The 21,173-nt window shown below is 36.3% G+C and overlaps 1 protein-coding gene across 1 annotated transcript in view; it reads right to left on the reverse strand.

Annotated features, from left to right (window-relative positions):
- The window catches only part of TBC1D5 (TBC1 domain family member 5), a 189,955-nt gene that overhangs the window by 66,038 nt on the left and 102,744 nt on the right, over nucleotides 1-21,173 (reverse strand). Inside the window, exons 12-13 of the mRNA XM_059818281.1 lie at nucleotides 12,727-12,869; nucleotides 6,104-6,210 (exon numbers count right to left, since the gene is read on the reverse strand). Of these exons, the coding sequence (XP_059674264.1) occupies nucleotides 6,104-6,210; nucleotides 12,727-12,869 (250 nt within the window). The remainder of the gene's footprint in view (nucleotides 1-6,103; nucleotides 6,211-12,726; nucleotides 12,870-21,173) is intronic.

Raw genomic sequence — 21,173 nt, forward strand, 5'->3', positions numbered from 1 at the left:
GGCAACATGGTTATTCCAAGTAATTTATCGTTAAACTCATAGCTGCCTGTCATACCTTAATCTATTAATGAAACACAATAACTGAATATTTAAAACAATAATTCTTAAAACAAAGCATGGCTTATCCCCTTGGAAAGCAAATGGTTCTGATTTTAAGAACATGAACATAAAGAACAAGTTAATATCATGGCTTTCACATGTATAATATATGCAATTCCTAGTTGTATAGGCCCACATTAAAAAGCTTAGCATGCAGTTACAGAAAAAGAATTGATTTATTCAAAGTGAGGTGTTCAGATACATCTAACCTTATTGTATTCGCAAATGGGGAAGTTAGACCATCAAGATGCTTGGGTTCACTACAAGGAATTGAATGTTGTTATAAAACCAGAGGTCAGTTTGAAGATCCTGACACATTTTTCTTCATAAAAGTCTATCTACATTGCATTAAACATCCAAGATCTTAATATTTCAGAAATTAAGGCAAAGTGAAGTTCTCTGTGAATCACTGAAAGTAAATGTATTTATTTTTTGATTCTCCTAATTCCTGTCCTCCCAGATGAAGAGACATGTACTTAGCTTTTCTGAAAAGCCTTGTTTCCTTTATCAGTCACATCCCCTGCCCATGCAACTCTCCTTTAAAGTGTAGGTGACCTTACTTGTACTGCCCGCTCATACTGCGTTGGGATATCCATTATCCCAGTTTCCTGGTACTTACTTTTCATACACCCAAACCCCCTAATGTATAATTGTGAATCTCCTGAAAAATCAGTTACATTCTTCATGATTGAAAAAGAAAAGAAAAAAGCAAAAAGCAAATGTTTGTTCAGGGCCCCCTTCCCCCTTGTTGGTACCCCTCTAACAAAATGGACTCTGCACCCCATTCAATCAATGTGTGTAGGTTACAAATTAATGAGCTGGTAATGCCCAAACACTGCCAGATCCCAACTTCTCATTGGCTGCAATCTGGTCATTAAAGAGAGGTAATTAATGCCAGATTGCACACACAATGCTAACAAACAAACAAAACAACCCCAAATCTGCTTTTCTCCTGCCACAAACAGCAAAACAAACAATACTGACATAACGGCAGCTTTCAAAGGACAGTTGCAGCTCTTCGGCAGCACCTCAGTTAATGAGTGTATAGAAAAGAATTTATCTAAAGAAGAAGAAAGTGAAACTCAACAGCCTTTCAGGAACATGAAACTAGCTTGGAGAAAACTCTGAGACGGTGGCAGCTACTTAAGAAGAAAATTCAGCTGAAAATAAATGTACAAAGAGTTTGGTTCAAAATTTCAATAATGTGTTTTCCCCTTGTCACTTACTGCTCAGGTTGTGAAAAGTGTTAAAAGCTGGAATGCAGATTTCTCCAACTAACCGTTATATGAGTGATCATGACCATATATTATTGCTGAAGTTTTCTGGCAGTACCTGTAATTTCAGTCATGATGAACTAATACAACTTCTTTGAAATGTCATGTATGCTTCATCATGGATTTAGTTAGAATTTAATATTATTATACGACCATTTTCAATGTCAGTAAATAGCTTAAAGTACAATGTTCAGAAAATATCAGCAGCAGTAACTAGAATATTATCAGCATAACTAACAAGTTAATTCCCATCAACCAAGCACAAACACTTTCTTTGTTCTTTTTTTGAATCGATGGCTTATGATAAAAGGTGTCTCCCTTGAATTAAGCTCCCAACTAGCTTGGCTCAACAAATAGTGTAACTCACCCTGTTAAAATATCTGAGAGCAAAATTACTTTACAAAAATATTAAGAATAAATACAGTAAGGTTTTCAGACAAAGGATGGTTGTCAGGTTCTTAGTATGCAATGTAAAACTGTAATATTCTATGTAGTGCTTTAGTTTTCTAATAAGTCATTATGATAAGGTTAACACTTCAGTACACAACAACATACAAATAAGAACACCCAAAGATGAAAATTACTTTGCTTATGTTGCTGTATTAGAATTTTATTTGCTAAAGGGTGAAACAGATTTGCAAAATTCACAGTTAACTTAAAACAATAGTTTTAAACCTTTTATTCCTAGCCCTGGCTGCCTTCAGGAAGGAAAGAACATCTGGTTATTTAAGGAACACAATATGTTCACATTTTCTATGACTTTTGTTTCTAATTGGGTTTTTAATTTTTTTTTTATTTGAACAACTCTAGTTAGAACTATGTTTTTTAATCACTTTATATTTTTCCACTGCCCTATCTCTGTATCTCTACTTCTTAATTTTGCAGCCTTTGCTTTGAAAATTAACAGTGCTCAGTGGTTTTGATAAGGAATAAAATGAATAAAATTGGCCACTCGTGGGATATTAAATACAGAGACACACCTTCAGTAAATGCTTTTGGATATTCACAAAAAGCCCTTCTCTTACTTTCTTATTTCACATATACATACTTTCTTAAGAAGCTCTACTTTTATATTCAGAAGGACTATAAGTGATAGAAGTTGCTTTCATATAAATAACTGAGGTAATTATCTGTTCAAAGATTAGAAATGTGAAACAAATACTCTGCTAAGCAGGTTAACTTTATCACTCCATGCAAAGACAACAACACTGATTTGAGCTTTTCACTCTACATTTTCCCTAAGAACTGGAGCTAGCCAAATGCAGAAAAGGCTGAAATTCAATTATTCGGCATTGATCCATACTGATGCCTGTAAAACTAGTATCTCTCAGGCCCTCCTTCAGAGACAGGGGCATTAACTTGTTTTCAGCTATTATGCAGCTCTGTATTTCTCTTCCGTGGCACTGGAATATATCAGGGATGTGGAATCTGAAACATCCTCTCATCCTGACCACCAACTGGGGTCCGCCAAGTCAAAAGGAGAGCTGCTGCAAGCATTAGATTAATGGCAAGCACTAATTACTTTTTGTATTATTGTTATTACTGGATAATGCTAAGGCTTCTGCTAAGGTTTGATTCCACAAAAGGTCAGGAAATTGTGTTTGTCCATCTGTAAGAAAAAAGTGTCACCCATCTTTTAAGTATAGCTTTCTTTTGACATTTAGGTTGCTCTCCTGGTGATGACTGCAGTGAAAAGTAGCAAACAAAACCCAACAGGTTCATCAAGCCGAAGTCTAGCTCTCCTGATAGTCTACAAGACAAATAAGTATGGAGGAGATATCTGTTATGTCAGACCAAGGAAACAAAAGAAATAATGGATGTTATTAGACATGCAAACCCAAATTATCTCCAGAATCAGAAGTTATGGATGGAAAGGCCACATCACGTCCATCTTTACTTCACCATTTATGACAGGATTGTTCCTTAAGAGCCTTTCAGTTTTATGTACATACCACCAAACTCTCTTAGTCTAAATACCCCACAGCTTCCCCTCAGTGAGATTATTTGGCATTTACCCAGCTACAAAAATAATCCCAAAGACAATATATATTAACAGACCTGCAAGAGACAAATTCCTGTTTGTCACTGTCCATGACTCTAAACTGCGTTTCTTGTCCAACTGAGATTTAAAGCTCCAAGAGGCAAAGAGCAAGCCTTTCTCAGATATTTGGAATGACACTAGACATTCTTGCTATGTTCAACAAATAATGCCATAAGCCACTGGACCATGCAACAGTCTCCCACAGAAGAGTTCCCGGACTTCACACATTAAAACCCAAGGAAAAGCTTGGAAGAAATGCCACACAGAACAACTCAGCCCTGGCTCAGGAGATCTAAATTGCACTGAACCAAATGTAATTCCCCATTAGAAACTAGAAGCTGGTGATGGAGAAATGCACAGGAAAACATCAAAAGAGGAAGAAAAATCATTAAGCACTGAATTTGGTAATCATCACTTACAAGTTACACTCCTGACTAAAATCTCCTTGTCTTTTCTTTCAATCTCCTTTTATCTGCTCAGGGAATAAAGGCAAACTGAATTATCTTTATGCAGATAGCAAAAAAAAGGTATCATAGTTTTCCCACTTATACTGGTATATAATCTGTGTACTGACTTTAAACTCCTACAGCACCCATGATCTCTTGTTGAGTCTTCCCTTTCATTCTGTGTAATGAAAAATTTTGACAGACTTGGGAAATTTTTATGTGTAGGTCTTATAGAATAACAAGACTCTCATTTCAGAAATATATTGGGTTGAACCAACATATGCTTAAAGACACATAAGTGAAACTTAAAATCATACCTAGGGAAAGATAAGAAAGAGCTACTCAAGTCATAGCATTGAAAATATATTTCTTTCTCAGATGAGGAGCTATTTTTTTCTTTTAGAGTGATCCTTTAGAACAGTTTAACTTCCTTACTGTAGGAAGTCCAGATCTCTTTATGCAGTCTCAACCCAAAGACAACACATAAAATGAGAGGTGGCTCAAAGTCCCTTAGGGCTCTTTGCTCTCTGGAAATCCCAGCTTCCTAACCTTCAGAGTATTTCCCAAGCAGATAAGCACAGCACAGAAATGAGGAACAACTGTAATTAATCATATTTAAATTGACAAAACAACTAGCAGTCTTTTCATGAAAGAGCTTTAAGTGCTCATTCACCTGAGTGAAGGGAGAACTACCTGAAAGACACAGTAGCGACTACATCCAGTATTTTTCTGAAAGATGTTCAATGCACACCTGAGAATGTTAATTAATAGGACACTGAGGCCTTATGAGCCTGACAACTTCATTCTGTTGGAGACGAGAGTGTAAGGAGTGGAATAGTGATCAAGCTTCTTTCACAAGAGGTTGGTGGTTTATTTTTGCCCCCTTCAGGTGGTGGGATATCTTATATACTGCCTAGGATGCTTTGGAGGACAGCTGAATAGTTAGTAATTATTCTGTCTTTTAACATATACCTTCAATAAATGACAGATCACATATTGGGTTTAGTTTGATATCTTAGCACCGTTTTCCTCCCTCTCTATCTTTCCTCTAAAAAATAATTCTATCTTTTCTTGCTGAGAGAGTACATAAATAAATGCTGGGCAGTCTGATTTCACAGACTGCTGCTGAAATCTTAAGAAAGATTCCTGAGATCTAACGTTACAAACTTTCTTACACACTGAAGAGACAATACACTTTACTTCTCATCATGAAAGAAATCTTTGTGCCCGAGAGGAATGAAGAAAAGCGGCTGTAAGGATGCAGATTTCTGCAAAAAACTGATATAGAAACAAAGAGACAATTTTTTTCTTAAGGCATAAAAGTGTAAACATTGGTACTGAATGAAATTTTGCAGGAGGCAGTCAGAATGCAGAAGTGATGAATTTTTCACTTTCAAAGGTGATACGCGTCAAGAAAATGAGGGAAATCAGACTTTGCACTGGCAGCCTGCTAATGGGACATGCACAAAGACAGTTCAAAACCAGCAGCACAAATCCTGCTATCTGCCAAAGATCTGAGTACTGCAAAGATTACTGTGTACAGCTTCATCTCAAACACTTCATCCACTATACTGTGGATATCTGCTGTATATTATCTCCACACATATACTCATGCCATTCTAAACCAACAAGAGGTTCACTTTTTTTTTAGTATAGATGAGTATATCAGAAACTGTATGCTAGTAATATATAACATAAAATTTAGGAATTTATACACTTTATTCATGTGAATCTTTTCAGGCTGTAACAGCAGACTCGTGTTTTTAATTGAGAACCATCACATAACTATTACATATTGGGTGGGGGTAGTGCTTTAAGGATTAACAGTGATTAATCTGCAGAAATCCCATGAAAAAGGACTTACAGATGAAATTGCATGGCAGTTCCTACACAGCTTACTAGGTTATTATATAAAATATTAGTGTTTCCCTCAAAAGTATACTTCATTATAAAAGATGTCTGTGCAGAATACCAAGCAAAGGTATTCTAAAGAGCATGAACATCTGCAGTTACCAGAGCTCCTGGATAACTTTAGCAAAGTAGTAGGATAGTATCCTTTAAAGAGTAAAGGAACTTGTTTCTACTCTTGGTTACCAACTCTTTCCTTCAGCTATTTCGTCAGGTAAGAAGAAACTTGAAACTACAGTTTAGTCCCCAAAATGTAGGTTGTTATTAACTCCATAGTATTTAGAACATTTTATTACACAGTTTTATTCCCTGTATTTACAAAGCGAGCATCTCACCTTTGGATCTCGGAGAAAAAGTGCTCTTAGGATAAGGGAGTGAACATCTCCAATAGGTGGATAATGCATCAGAAGTCCCAAACAGGTCTGATAATTACTTGAAATCACTACAATGAAAATAATAAAAAAAAAAAAAGAGACAAAAAAGTGAAATATTACTATCCTATTTTGATATTCCAAAACAGTACCTCTTGCATTAGATTCATTACAGTTCAGATTCAGCTGTCTTTTCCCACATAAAATGTCTTAGAATTCAAGCAGTGCTCAGAGTAAAAGAAGACATTGCATAATCAAGCTTCATGACTATGCGTGGTCCAATATCATTAAGGACAATGCTAAACCTACCACTGACTTGATGTCATAGACATTTAAGTTAGCTCCAGATTTAGATGCCTAAATTTAGATCTCTGTAGCTGTGCACCTAAAGCCTGCCTGAGTCAGTGGAGGTCAGGGCAATACAAGTCAGTGGAGCTTGAAGAACTAGTCCTACACTCCAAAATGGGCACTGACTTTTCAGACACTTACTTGCAGACACCTAAATTTAAGTGTGAAATTTGTGAGATAAATTTTACCTTCGGTCCTGCTTTTATGATAACTTTCCCCCACTCTGACAATTCTTTGCTGAACTATCTTTTATGTTGTTCTTAAGTACATACACCCATACGTGCCCACAAACATATATATACACGTATGTAAAATGATGTCAGCAACTTATTTTCTCGTAAACCAGAAACAATTCATGAAATGTTCAGGAAAAAGGGAAAAGGCCAGATTTTAATTTCATAAATGCTTAAAAATATAATATACCATTAACTTAATTAGAATTTTTTATTTATTAAGGAAATTTTCAGCATGCTTTGCTAAAGTTTATAATTTTGTTATAATTGTTCTTGATTTTATCTGAATCTATGTAAGTATACTCTATGGTTCCTTGCTTGTCATTGCCGTCTTCTGTTTTGGCTTTTTTTCCCCCCAAAATCAATCTAATTATGAATGCTATTATTAAAGACATCTTTTCACACAGGTGTATGAAAACTACTTCACTTCTTTTGCACCATCTAAATCCAGGCAATCCATCTGCGACAGCTGTCAAAGCAATGCCTGTTAATGATGCTTGCACTCTGCAACATAAAGACAGCCTCCAACAATAGTAATTGTAAATAATTTTTTAACAAACTTTACTATTCTGAGAACTTTAGCTGTAGCAACAAACACTTTTAATTAATCAGACCTCTACACCAGAAAGGATCATTGCAAATGCAAAATTATTTTGAATCAATAAAAGGCAAAATAAATGACCATTTTGTGGACGGAAAGATTTAAATGTTTTACTTTTTTTCTTTCATGTGACTAAGCCTCATATCCTCCTGTACCTTTCCTCCCTCAACAAGAGGATTATGGGGGAAAGACGCAGGACTGGGCAAAATGAATAATTTTAATCTGCGTAAGGAACCACTTTATCATCTTCATTTCCGTTGCTGATCCGACAGCTTGTAATTTCATACATCTGCTTTCATTTGTAAAGCACTCACTTATCCTACTCATTCTTTATCTGTTCTGCCTGTTCTTTTTCCTACCCTTTGTTTTTCTTGTTCATATTCAGGTACCTGTTTTTTCTTCTGTAAGTCACAAAGCTGGCATAATGAACACAATACAATGGTCTCCGTCAGAGTTCTTTCAGAGGAGTATAATATGAGCACCACATAGTACATACCCAATCAAACTCTTGTACGTAAATCAAATTTAAGGTACTGTACTGCTGTTATGATCATGATGCCTTTTCACCAAAGCAAATAAAAATACTGAAAACGGATAGTAAATTCTAAATACTTTTATAAATGATAGGCAGTAACACCAACGCATTTATATTTTCAATGACAAGACATTTACTCTAATTATTAAATTTTTTGAAATGTATAAAAGTGAAGCAATTGAATAATGGAAAAAAAATCAAACTGTTGGGCAATGACCTGTGTCCCCTCTGATCCCTAAAAAAGTTAGATTTTAAAAGGAAACTTTGCCATCCAAAGGAAGTTAAAAAAACTCCAACACTTTAATGAGGAAGGCCCGCTAACTTTTATATTTATTGTATCTTTAGGGTTTTCCCCACATACTCAGCTGTCCCTTTTTCATGTAGAAATCTTTACAGAAGAGAACATCATTGCCAGTGCTCTATTTGCTGGGGAATCTTGTGTTAAAGGGATTACTTTGCTGAAACACCTTTTGGTACTCTTCTTTGTTTCAAAGTGAGCTGTTCTTGGACATGAACCGGCTATGTGCGCTCACAGACCAGAAAGCCAACTGTATCCTGGGCTGTATAAAAAGCAGCATGGCCAGCAGGTCGAGGGAGGTGATTCTGCTCCTCTACTCTGCGCTGGTGAGACCCCGCCTGGAGTACTGCATCCAGCTCTGGGGTTTCCAGCACAAGACAGACATGACCTGGACATGGCGGGTCCAGAGGAGGGCCACAAAAATGATCAGAGGGATGGAACACCTCTCCTATCAGGAAAGGCTGAGAGAGTTGGGATTGTTCAGCCTGGAGAAGAGAAGGCTCTGGGGAGACCTTATCATGGCCTTTCAATATATAAAGGGGGCTATAAGAAACACAGACATTTGACCACAGCCTGTAGCGACAGGACCCGGGGCAATGGTTTTAAACTGAAAGAGGGTAGATCTAGATTGGACATAAGGAAGAAATTCTTTAAGATGAGGGTGGCGAGGCACTGGAAGAGGTTGTTCAGAGAAGTTGTGGATGCCCCATCCCTGGAAGTGTTCAAGGCCAGGTTGGACGGCACTTTGAGCAACCTGGTCTAGTGAGAGATGTCCCTGCCCATGGCAGGGAGGTTGGACTAGATGAACCTTGAAGGTCCCTTCCAACCCAAACCATTCTGTGATTCTTGTCTCTTTAGGACAAAATGTATAGTATTATCCCACAGAGTGGCAGTTTTCTTAAAAATGATAAAGAAAATAGCAGTAAAACAAAACAAACACCCCCTTTCTGAATATGCATATTGGAGTTAAAAGGATTTCTAAGAATCAACTGTAGGATAGCTTCTGGAAAGAGAATCTGTGCAATACATATTTCTTCAGTCTCAGCAGTAGCTGGATGGTGCTGAAGTTCAACAGTGGAATATCTTACACTCTGGCCAGCTGCCCTGTAATAAGCTTGGTGCTGGTGTACCTGTGCTTTTCCTTCACTAATTGGCTTGGCTAAAGTCACACCTGGATCCAGCTTTTATTGTGAATTACAAGTTCTCACTTCTCCAAAGAAGAATGCTATTGGTATTTCTAGGGAAAGGAGTAGAGAAACTCCTCTACACAGAGAAAGCAATCTTCCTGCCTTTTGATTACTATTTGTTATGCAGTGCCCGGAGGAACATTAAATTGCTTTCTCCCTTCTGCTTTAGATGAGACTGACTTTTCTCTGTTGGTCCGATAATCATTCCTGGACACAAGCAGCAGTAATAGCAGTGGAAAACGTGTAAACTAACTGTACCTGTCCTCAACCAGGTCCTAATTTTCTGCCATGTGTCATTTCTTAAGAGTTTAATGATGTTTGATGCCACCAATCCTGTATCCAGATGGCTTCGTAACCCAGGAAGGGTGGGACTACTTCCCCCTGCTGCTTTACGCATGGCTGTATTCTCTCTAGTAGGCCCTAAATCGAGTTAAACATAGATAACGCGAATATCTTGCACAATAACAAAAACAACACTTGCACAATAACAAAAACAACAAATCAGCTCCTCTAAGAAGAGGCTGTGGCTCCTTTATTTCCCTCAAAATATTCAGAGTGCTTTTAAATAAGAACAAATATATCCTAACAATGGCCATAGCTAGTCTTGAAGTGGGAACATGATAAAAATATACTTATTCTAACACTGATCAGTCAAAATTAGCGCCTGGTGCAATAATGATGTTAGTTTACTACGCAGAATATAGACAGGTCTTCCAGGCTTGTTCATTTTCATCCTTCTTGAAGGGAAGGGAAGTAAATAAAATACATATATTTTTGCACCGCACCCTCCCCTCCATTCTGATTTCATCAACAACTGCGTATACATCCATACTGGTGAAAACTAAGTAACATCATATTCATGCTTCTGATTTGACAGATTCAAAAAAGAAAGGTTGTTTTGCCGGAATTTTTCCAAAGAAACCCAGAAAAAAATTTATTAAAACTCACAGGTACTTTGGTACACAACCCTACACTTGGCTTGTGAGGATTATCACTCCATGGATAAAGCTCTGCTTGGATACAGATGTAAAATTGAACAAAGCAGTTTACAGAATGGCTGTGTACATGATTATGTATCTGTTATCTCTAAAATGTATAAACAATAATCTAATAATCTAAATGCTCCCTTCTCCTTGAACAAATATATCGTTTGAGTAACAGAGGATTTCAAAACTAAAACAAAAATAAAATGAAAAGTACAGCAGAAATAATACTTTCTTAAAATTATGTCCTTGAGAACATCATAATAAAACAAAGAATAAAAATCCATCAATTCCCAAACCAGCAACTTCTCCTTCATCCCCAAATGTGTTGGTACAAAAGAATCTGCATAATTTTTAAACTTTCAAATGCTTTCAGTATTGCATTATTATCATTGCTTATGTTTGACATTTTTATAAGATAATATCTTAGGAGCTCTTTTACTATTCCTATTGTTTCAAAGTTTTTAAACTGAAAATTTCCAGACAGTTTATTTATTAACATCATCGTGTGTTTTGAGCTAATATTTCCTTTCACCAAATAAAGAGAAGCTTTTAGAAACTTGTTTTATTTGAAAATGTTTTTAAAAATATTACAACAGAACTTTGAAGTCCATTCAGAGCTCAAATATTATGAGCAATAAAAAAAAAGAGGAAAAATGGAAAACTTTTCTATTACGGATATATTAGAAAAGCTTTCTTTTATCAGATCAAGAACTGTAGAAATTGCTATAGTTTGAGCTTGACTTCTTTGAAACTATATTCAACTTTACAGTATTTATGACCTGGTATTTTGTTTCACTTTTCTATTATGCTTAGAGCAACTAACTAGGTCCAACTATAGAACAAGAAGTTACTTATTACAGAAACAGTATATGTATGAAGTATTACCTGTCCTGATGAGATGAATTTGCATCACATTTGGGCAAATGTACTCCACTTTAAAGCTATTTACTACTCTATTTACTAAGCCTGGGGATTTCAGAGAAAAGAGGGAGACTGATTTCATACAGATGCCTAGAACACAGTTTTAGCTCACATTTTTAGTTACCTCGTACTGGTACTTGTACATGAGCACCAGCAAGAGAAAACAAACCCAGAACAATCTTCCCTCCCCAAGAAGAGAGAGGGTGCTTAAAAACACAGTTCTAAATTTTTTTTTAAAGGGAAACGATGACACGAAATAAAATACTGATGTTAAGAAACATTTTCACATGCATCTGCACTACATATCTATACCAAAAATTTTAAGATTATTTCAGTTTACTGAACGTAAACAAGTCAGATTTAGATTGCAGAACATAATGACCTGGAATCAGATCATCCTGAAACAGCAGCATTAATTTTGAAACCTCTAAACTGAATTAAATGTCCACTTCTTTAGAGGAATGTAAGGTAGCTCGATATGCTGCATGTTTATTAAAAAGTAATTAAAAAACCACATGAAGGCAGGCAGTGGAACGACAGTACGTGTAAAGTACATGCACATTATATTTTCAAGATTGGGCCCTAAAATAGGAACCACAGATGTTGAAAACTTCATGTGTCCTAGAATACAAAATTGTGTCAAATATGTGACCTTGTGATAAGCTAAAGCTTACAGATTGTATATAATAAACTCTGAACAGCATCCTTCAGAATTCATATATTTAATAACAGACATGCATCTTAATGCAAAATGCATACTTTGTTGTGGCAAAGTTGTATATAGAATTTTTAGCAAAATATGATGAGACAGAAATAAATGCCTCTTAATTAATCATTACATATCTTCCTCCTCCCATTCATAACTACATAAGCTAACAATATTTTTGTGATTTCTTGTTTGTGCCAACTTAATGTATTTATTGGTCATCACTAACCCATAAGAATTCACCTTTGCACACACTTCAGGCATACTAAAATAAAACAAAATTAAATGATCAGTTTTTTCAAAGATGCCACTCTTGCATAGAATAAACCTATTTTGTAATTGTTACTCATCTCTGCATTTACATTTCCTTCAAGATACACCATCAAAAATTATGAGTCATTGTCTTGTGCATTTTCACAGCAGAACAGCATAAAGATATTTCCAGTGTCAAAGGGAGGCTTTACTCAATTCATCGGCTTGGTCAGAAGGTGGAGCTCTCTACATACCTGTATCACGCCACATAAAATCTGCAACTACATATAAAAACACAGAAGTACTCAGAAAACAAACCTGCATTTAACTCCAAGACACAATTTGTTTCATAAATACAGCAGACCGCATCCGATAACAAATAGCTCCTCTCCTAGCATTTGAAACGATTTTCAGTATGTTAAAAAAGTCACAATGAAATTTAGCATTTCTTAAGTCTTCTTTTTCTTTGAAAAATAGGTTCTCATTCTTTTTAAAAGATCGTAAGATAATTGATACTTACAGGCATCTCTAATATATAACAACATGGCTACAAAAATGTAGTCAACTAAATTCAGGGTGATACTGTCAGCAAATAGAGCATCCCAGACAACCAGAAGGTCCTGAAGTGGGAATTCACGTCCAAACAGGAGCCTTACCCATCGCCTAAAAAAAAGGAAAAGACGTGATTTGTATTTCTCTGTTTTGCCAAGTGCAGTACAGTCAGGATATATATCCCAGGATCAACTAAAATCCAAAACATTTTACCAGAAAATTTTGCAAAGTGTGAACATCTGTGATAATCACTTAACTAACTGTATTTGTGGAAATGTTACTGCAGCTACATTAAAGAAGTGATACACTGTAGAAGCTTAACTGACTAACATTATTACGTGCGTGAACCTCAAAGGACAAAACATATCAATCCTATATACCATATTTTTGACTATTTGATGTGATAGTGATCTAAGATGAAAGGGAGAAAATGTTATGCAAGAATAGCCTGGAACAGCAAGAACAGGAGGGTGAAGCCAGTGGTTTATGAGAAGCCCTGAAAAGCTCAGTCAAGTGAAAGCCAGTTCAGAGGCAGATGCCAAACAGCAGTTAAAATTGACCGGGTCACACTTACTTTGAAGAGGCTTCCTCCCTGTTATTGATGACAGTGTTTGCAGCTCCATGTAAAATATGATATAGACACTATTTTGATTAAACCTAATTTGAATATTCACCAGATTTAGTTATAATCTGCATGTAGACTATACTGTTAATTCCTGTTCATATCTGTGCTGTTTTCATACCTAGCAAAATGTGAAAATCTGTCTTATTAAATGCAATATTTGCGTGAGGCCGGAAGCTTGAGATGCAGTAGAAGAAAATTATTTCTCAAGATTTCTTCTTTCCAGTTCTGGCTCTTACACTGACTTACTTGCTGGCTTCAGAAAAGGCACTTCCCTTTCCTATTCCAGAACAGATCCGCTAGCTTTGTACCTTTTTAGGCAGGATTATCTAAGGTTACATTTGAAAGAGCTAAAGAATAGTTAGTAACATTAATACTGAAATAGTTATTACGAAATGGACTTAAAAATAATGAATTACATTTTTAGCTGGGATATGCAAATTACTACGCATATGGAATCTGTTTATTCAGTGGCAAGAAAAGATTGATAGCAAATTTCTGCTAAGCAAATTGTCATTCTTTAAAACTCTCAAAAATTTCTAAAAAGGCAACTAGAAATTTCATCAAGATTAGTTTCACTTGTAAGAATTCATCTTTAACCACTTTTGTCCCAGAACTTATTGTTGGTTTAAGGCATCTGTTTTTTTTTTCCTGATTCCAGTAATAGAAGTTAATTTCTAGACAAATGAATTCCAACATGTCAGTTGAGCACAAGCTTTTAAGATAGCAACAATCTGTACAAAAAGACTCTCTCTTATAAAAGAGATTCAAAGGGACTGTTTTGTCAGTCAAGCTTTTGTTCACTTAAACTTTTATTCCCCCTGCCACTGGAACCATATGTATAATCCGCAAAACCATCCATGTTACAGATTTAGGGATCACCACACAGAATTTTTTCCCTTGCAAGACATGTTCCCTTTCAAAAGTGAAAATACATGCTTTCAAAACACAGCATCATCTCATCCTTATATCAAACATTTACGTTCTAAGGTCTTGTAAGTTTTTATGTTAGCGTAGTAATTACAAAAGTTGCAATATTAGCTATGACAAAATACAAACTGTATGTATTTGTCTTTCTGATCAAATTCCTTTCCTATGAGGACTTATTTTCAGGTCTCAAAAAGAAAAGTCAGAAGAACTGTTAACATGAAAGCAAGGCTTAGCTAGTGCATTTAACACCACGTCTGTTCTATCTAAGGAATTTTACCATATAGTAGCACATTACCGTACAGTGCCTAGCCTACAGGAAACTATTATCCTATGGTGACACAAACATTACCCAAAGTCTGCGTGAAGCCTATTACTTGCATTAACAACCCCTCCCACCTGTAAACCTGCAACTTTCAAGTTACACAAACTGTTAGGCAAGAAATTTCAGCTAAGCTTGAAGCGTTTGAGCTGACTTTGCTTGCAACTACCCAAATCTCATTCAGAAGCCTTGCTAAAAGTCTAATACACTTCAAGGGAAAAGATACACCATGGTGTAATGGGATTTGTTATTAGTCTTTTATTAGAAATCTCTTTTGCTTCTTTACTACTTCATTATGCAGTGTTAATCGTTTGTAGATGCAGGTTTATTCTGCTCAACCAGTAGTCATTCCTTTTTTTCTGCTTTTATATTTTCTCCTGGGAAAATTAAATCTCAGTCCCCAGAGGTATCACATCTCACAGATGTAGGCTGCTGAAGAACAACTGGACTTCCTTTGCAACAATAGTATTACTGTTAATTATTTGAACCTTCCTGTCTTAAAGGGAGTAAGCAATTCATACTGTTGTAAATGCATATATACTAACTGCTCTCTTATTTTCTTCAGCAGCATTTAGCTCATAGCACTTATAAACCAAGGACGCTATTGCCTATGAACCATGCTGCCATATGGCAGGACTTCACTCAGCTTTTATATTCATAAAAAGGGATCTTAATTCCTTAAAGTAAGTGTCCACACTGAAAAGCTGTCTTTCAAACTAACACGTTTTTATTGCTTTTAGAAATATTTGCAGATAATTTAAGACACACTTAATAATTGCATTGGACATGATAAACCTTTTTTTTTTTTTGAGATGGCTGTCTGTGGTTTAATTATTGTTCTGTCCTGTTCATCTTGCCTTGCATCTGTTACACCTGCAGACTGCGAGGCTCACAATAGTATACCTTTTATCACACGCAGTAATACAATAATTCATATTTTACCAGGCACACTTAGCAATTAAAATCTACACAAAAAATACAGATTCTTTAAAGCCATAATACACCAAGGTACTACTACCTACATTGTAGAATATGTAACTGTATCTTCCACTTATGATTCCTATATAATTAAACCAATATTCTCAAGAGATCAGTAATTACTAGCAATAGCTAATGATTCACTAATGACCTTACAATATAGAGAAAGCAGGAGAAACTGTGCTCTAGTAAAGCCATTAAATAAGGCAATGATCCAGCCTTACCAGCTTTAACTAAAACCACGGCATTTTGACTGAGATTTACAGAACAATTGTCCAAGCATCAATAAAATTAACTTATGTTACGTGTTACATATATTTAACTGGTTATCTTCTCTGTCTTCTTGGAAGGCAGAGAATTCTTTAAAAAAAATATGTAAGTCTAAGAAATGGTTACAGATGAGGCGATACAAACAGTTTAGGAGTGTTTATGAGGACAAAACAACACAATGAAATCAGAAAGACTAAGAAAAACCATAGCATCAGGAAAGGTAAAGCATGACTCTGAAGCTACTTCTAAATGACTGAATCTAGGACCTACAACTTGTGTATCTCCATTGCTGTCCTCCTGCAGAGGTACCCAGCAGCAGGCAGGGCTAACACAGGGGCTACTGCTCCTGGAGCAGTGCTCGTCAACACTTGCATGGACGAGAAGAGCAAAGATAGCTGCAAATATACAGCAAAAGCACCCTCAAAAGCAGACATTTGATGCCAGAAATTCTTCTGGATTTGGTAGTTGCCAGGCACAGTCAGAGGGGAGATGGGCAAGTTCAAACAGAGGATGAAATTTATAGGGGTGTAAGAGAGTTTACTTTCTTTTGATGACATGAAGGAGACCGATGAAGACAAGCTTTAGCAACATTTCAGCTTAGACTTGTTACAGAGTCCATTTCTCCAGTGTTCTGTCTCCTTTCTTAATAAATCTTGTTTTTATTAAGACTCCTTTGGCTTTATACAGTTTAGAGATTTTGTATGGAATGTCCTAAAGAGATTAATAAAACCTTCAAATGATACAAGACAGAGAAGGAAACATGGCCGAAGTATAATCACAAATTATTCTTTCAGCTACTCCTTGACAAGGGTCTCGTGGAAGGGCAGTACTGCTCATGGTGCACGAGAAACTCTTAAATGATCACACATGAGAAGAAAGGCAAAAAAGCTAAGCGTAACAGTTAACAAAATGACATTTCTAAAATAAACAAAACCTTATTCAAATTCAATATTTTGTCAGAACAGAAAGAAGCATGTGAAATCCCAATAAAGTAGAAGAACTAGTATAAGAAGTTATGTGGGAAGCTCACCAGCCTTTCAGGGATTTACAGAAACTTCTGATGTGTTCGATCCAAATGCTGAGAATTTTACACATAGCATAACCTCACATGCACACCACCCATAAAGGATGTACAGTGAGATATTATTACAGCATATGTTGCATTTCTTGCCTTAATCTACTTAACTTGTGAAGGGAATGAAAACAGACATCTTGCTACAAGATGTGTTTACTTCAACCATATATTCAAATGTTAATCCTGGATTTATTAGATAAAATTATGTGGCCTGTGTCATTTGAGAAGGCAGATGAGATGATCAGATTTTCCTTAGGCTTTACAACATTTAAATATTATAGATTTCTACCACATCATCTCCAGCAGCGTGTGTCGATTGTACACAAGTGCGTGTGGTAAGGAGGAGAAAAGTGAGTGCCAGCATCTAACAAATCGTTCGGCTTCTCCTTAGTCTTAGAGATAACAGAAAGTATATAAAAAAGATTCTTCTTATGTGTACACATACACCTGCCCTATCTGTTTAAGTAATTTCAGGTTTGTATGTGGACTACTGTTCTGACAGAGAACAACATACATGCTTTGGTGTGACTGTGATCTAGGTGGGATTGTCCTGTCCTCCACTCCCATGTGGGGTATTCATTTCATCCAGCTTCTCCTGTACTGGCTGCATTTGGTGGATCATTGCACCAAATGCATGAATCATGGCTACTGCTGTTGGATGGATACAATATAGAGCTTTTGGGTTTTTTTCTGGTTCAAATTTTGTTTGGTTTGTGGTAACATCCACTCATTTTTTAAGTTTTGCATAGTTACATTAAAAACCCCTCAACTTTAAAAACTGTAATAAGATCCACAGGCTTTCTGTTCTGCGGCTTAAAGCGTAGGGGCCTTAAAGAGTAGTTGTATGCAAAGACAAAAATTATGGTGTTTGAAAACAATACAAATAAACATGAAACTACACATTTACATTATGGATTATATGTGTTTCAAACTCTACCGTAGGTTTTTCTGACAGAAAATAAAGATTTAAAATTAAATAATAATGATAATGAACACTAGTTTATTAAGACAAATCCTCTCAAATTTAGGCTAAGTGATGAACAGGAATCCAGTACATAGTATACTTTGTTGCCTTCGTTTCACAGGGGAAAATAGTTTTGATTTGTCCTGTTGAAAAGTCCTGCTGTTCTACATAGCCTGAATTTTTTTAATATTAATTACTTTATCATACACTGACTAGCATAACTCTTTAAAATAAATACCTTTAATTTTATGTTTACAAATAAATTATGTGACATGAGCATCTAATTGTTATTTGGATTCTTTCCTTTCCCATTTGGTTTCTTTAAGATTACTGGCAAGGATTCTTCAGTTTTGCATTTAAGAAAAATTATTCCTGTTTTTGGAAGACTCTACATATTTCCTTATTAAAGAAAGTTTCTCTTTCTAAAAAATGAGTTCCTAATAATTATCTCCCCCTCCTTACTGTAATTTACTCGTCTTGGCAAAAGCACTTACCACTGTCTTAAGCCAGACCAATGGTAATATACTCACTTGCAGGAATGCGCTTAATGAAAAAGGTGCCATGGCATCTTCATAGCAGTAATGTTTAATATTTTTAGGAATGTACTACAATAAAACCATTGAACCTGTTAGTCTGCTTTGCGTGGATTTCTGTTCCAGCTCTTAACTTACTTTAGGCACTTGTTTTGGCATTAGTGCTGCCCTTGGCTTCAGACTTTCCATGGCTGCCACTGTCACCTACTGCTGCTCCCCACCTACAACCAAATTCTTGGGTGGTACCAGCAACTACTGCTGGGTGCCTTGGGCATGTTTACCAGAAGTGGTGGTGCCCCTGCTAAAGGGAAGGTAATTTTCCTTCATGTTCTTGCTATGGTCTTGGTCCTCGATGTAGTTCTAGCCTGTTGTACTGTTTTAAGTGTTGATAGCTGTATTTTGATGTTCTTCTGAATTTGTTTTGGAAGTTCTTTCATGTGAGTTTATGGGAATCCACTTACCGCTGACAAGAGTGACATATTTTGCTCTTCCATGCAGCCATTGCAATGTGTACGTTTCTCCTGCCACTTCACCCTGCTGTCGTATACACCCCAATGATAAGGAACTTTCTTTAAAACAGCTTTTACAAAGAGGATTACCGGTAACCATACTTACTAAAACCTATCCCTTAAAATTCTGCTCAACATTTCTACTCTATAACAAGGGTACCTGGTTACACAGGACATGGAAAAGGCTGAGGTACTGAATGCCTTCTTTGCCTCAATCTTTACTAGCAAGACTGGCTTGCAGGAATCCCAGGTCCCAGAGATGGGGGAAAAGTCTGGAGCAAGGAAGATGTACCCTTGGTGGAAGAGGATCAAGTCAGGGAATACTTCAGCAAGCTGGACGTACGTAAGTCCATGGGCCCTGATGGGATGCACCCACGAGTGCTGAGGGAGCTGGCAGATGCCATTGGGAGGCCACTCTCAATAATCTTCAACTGATCATGGCAACTGGGAGAATGCCCAAAGATTGGAGGAAAGCAAATGTCACACCTATCTTCAAGAAGGTTAAGAAGGAGGACCCAGGGAACTACAGGCCAGTCAGCCTCACCTTGATCCCTGGGAAGATGATGGAGCAGCTAATCCTGGAAACCATTTCCAGGCACATGAAGGACAAGAAAATCACCAGCATGGCTTCACCAGGGGGAAAACAAATGATACACAAATTCATACCAGCAAAAAGCCATGTAAAACACACACCAAAAGATCACCACAAGCAGCTTCCCCCCCATCCCCAAGCCACAATTACCCCATAAACAAAAATAAAACCCCTGCAATGACAGTAGAACATTGGAGAAACTTGCCTAAAGATGTCGTGGTTTTCCATACTGGAATCTTTAAATTCTGATCAGAAGTTACTAAAAATTCTGGATAGATATCATGTAAGATTGGATCTGATTCAGAGATTATTTGATAAAGTCCTATAAAGAATTCAGACTACTTAAACTCATAAACCTGTATAATATTTGGTTACTGCTCTGGTTTTGCAATTTATTTGATTGATCTTCTTAATGTAAAACTCCAATAAAATGAGTGGCTGAAACAAGCTCTTAGCCTGTGTGTAATTGGTTCACCTTTTGTTTAGGTAATGGATGAATTGTCTTTTGACTTTTTTCTCTGAGAGCATGCCGGTTTCTCTGCATATTCAAATACTTTTTAAAGTAGTAGTTTTATCTGCAGGCTTTGCCAACGGTTCCCAAATCAAATTTGCAATAGTCCATTTCTGGAAAAACTTGAATCTAAATTTATTTGTAACAGTAATTATGGACTAACACATTGTAAGACACGATGACTGTTTTCATTATCAGTTCTGATCTCCATCAGTTTTAGCTTGCTGTACTGGTTTGGTTAGATTACAGACACCTCCCCTTTCCACTACATCCCTCTAATATTTTCAGAGGCTATTTTGGATTTTAGATACTACAAGACTGTAAGCTTGCAGAATAGGAAAGAGTTAAAAAACCCCCTCTCTCTCATTAGTCTGTTCAGCTGATTTGAAAATGGATTTGACTAGTATCAGAAAGAAGTCTGCAACTGGCTTTTCCATAACACTAAAAGCTTCAAAAACAGAGCTAAGAACTTGAATGCATTTAGAAGAGAAAACAGAAACAAGTTTCCCATTTTTTCAGCAGGAAAGATGGGAGAAACTGGACCTTTAGGTGGATATTTATATTGTGGATGTAAGTCTTACATGATCAGAGATTTGCATTGAATGTAGCATTTAATTTAAAGAAACTCTGCAGTGGGAGAAGAGTAATGTCCATTCCTCCTAAAACATTAAAAGTTAAAATACTTCAATTTTAGTATTGCGCATACAAAACACTTTATGAAGCTTAGTAATTAACAGCTATTACAACCATTGTATTGACATAGATAGCCATAGTATTTACTGTGTTTTCAGTAAATACTAGAGACATCCAATTACTGGACTATAACAATTTACTGACCATTCATTACCATGAAGGGTGGATAAAATTGTTGTACTCCAGTAGGTACCTACAGAAAAAAATGATCATAATAAAATAACTAACATAGTTTCAGCCATTACTGAATTTTTTAAAGGACAGACGTTCTAGACATTCTAGTTCTAGACATCTAGTTCTAGATTTTTTAAAAAAGGTGCTTCAAGTTGACAACAAATATCACAGATCAAAGTTGAGGCACGCATTTTTTAAATGTTGGCCAAAATACAGAGGTAACAACATGAAGGGTCCAGCTGTTA

Source organism: Gavia stellata, chromosome 6, assembly GCF_030936135.1.
Source record: "Gavia stellata isolate bGavSte3 chromosome 6, bGavSte3.hap2, whole genome shotgun sequence".
Classification (NCBI taxonomy): domain Eukaryota; kingdom Metazoa; phylum Chordata; class Aves; order Gaviiformes; family Gaviidae; genus Gavia; species Gavia stellata.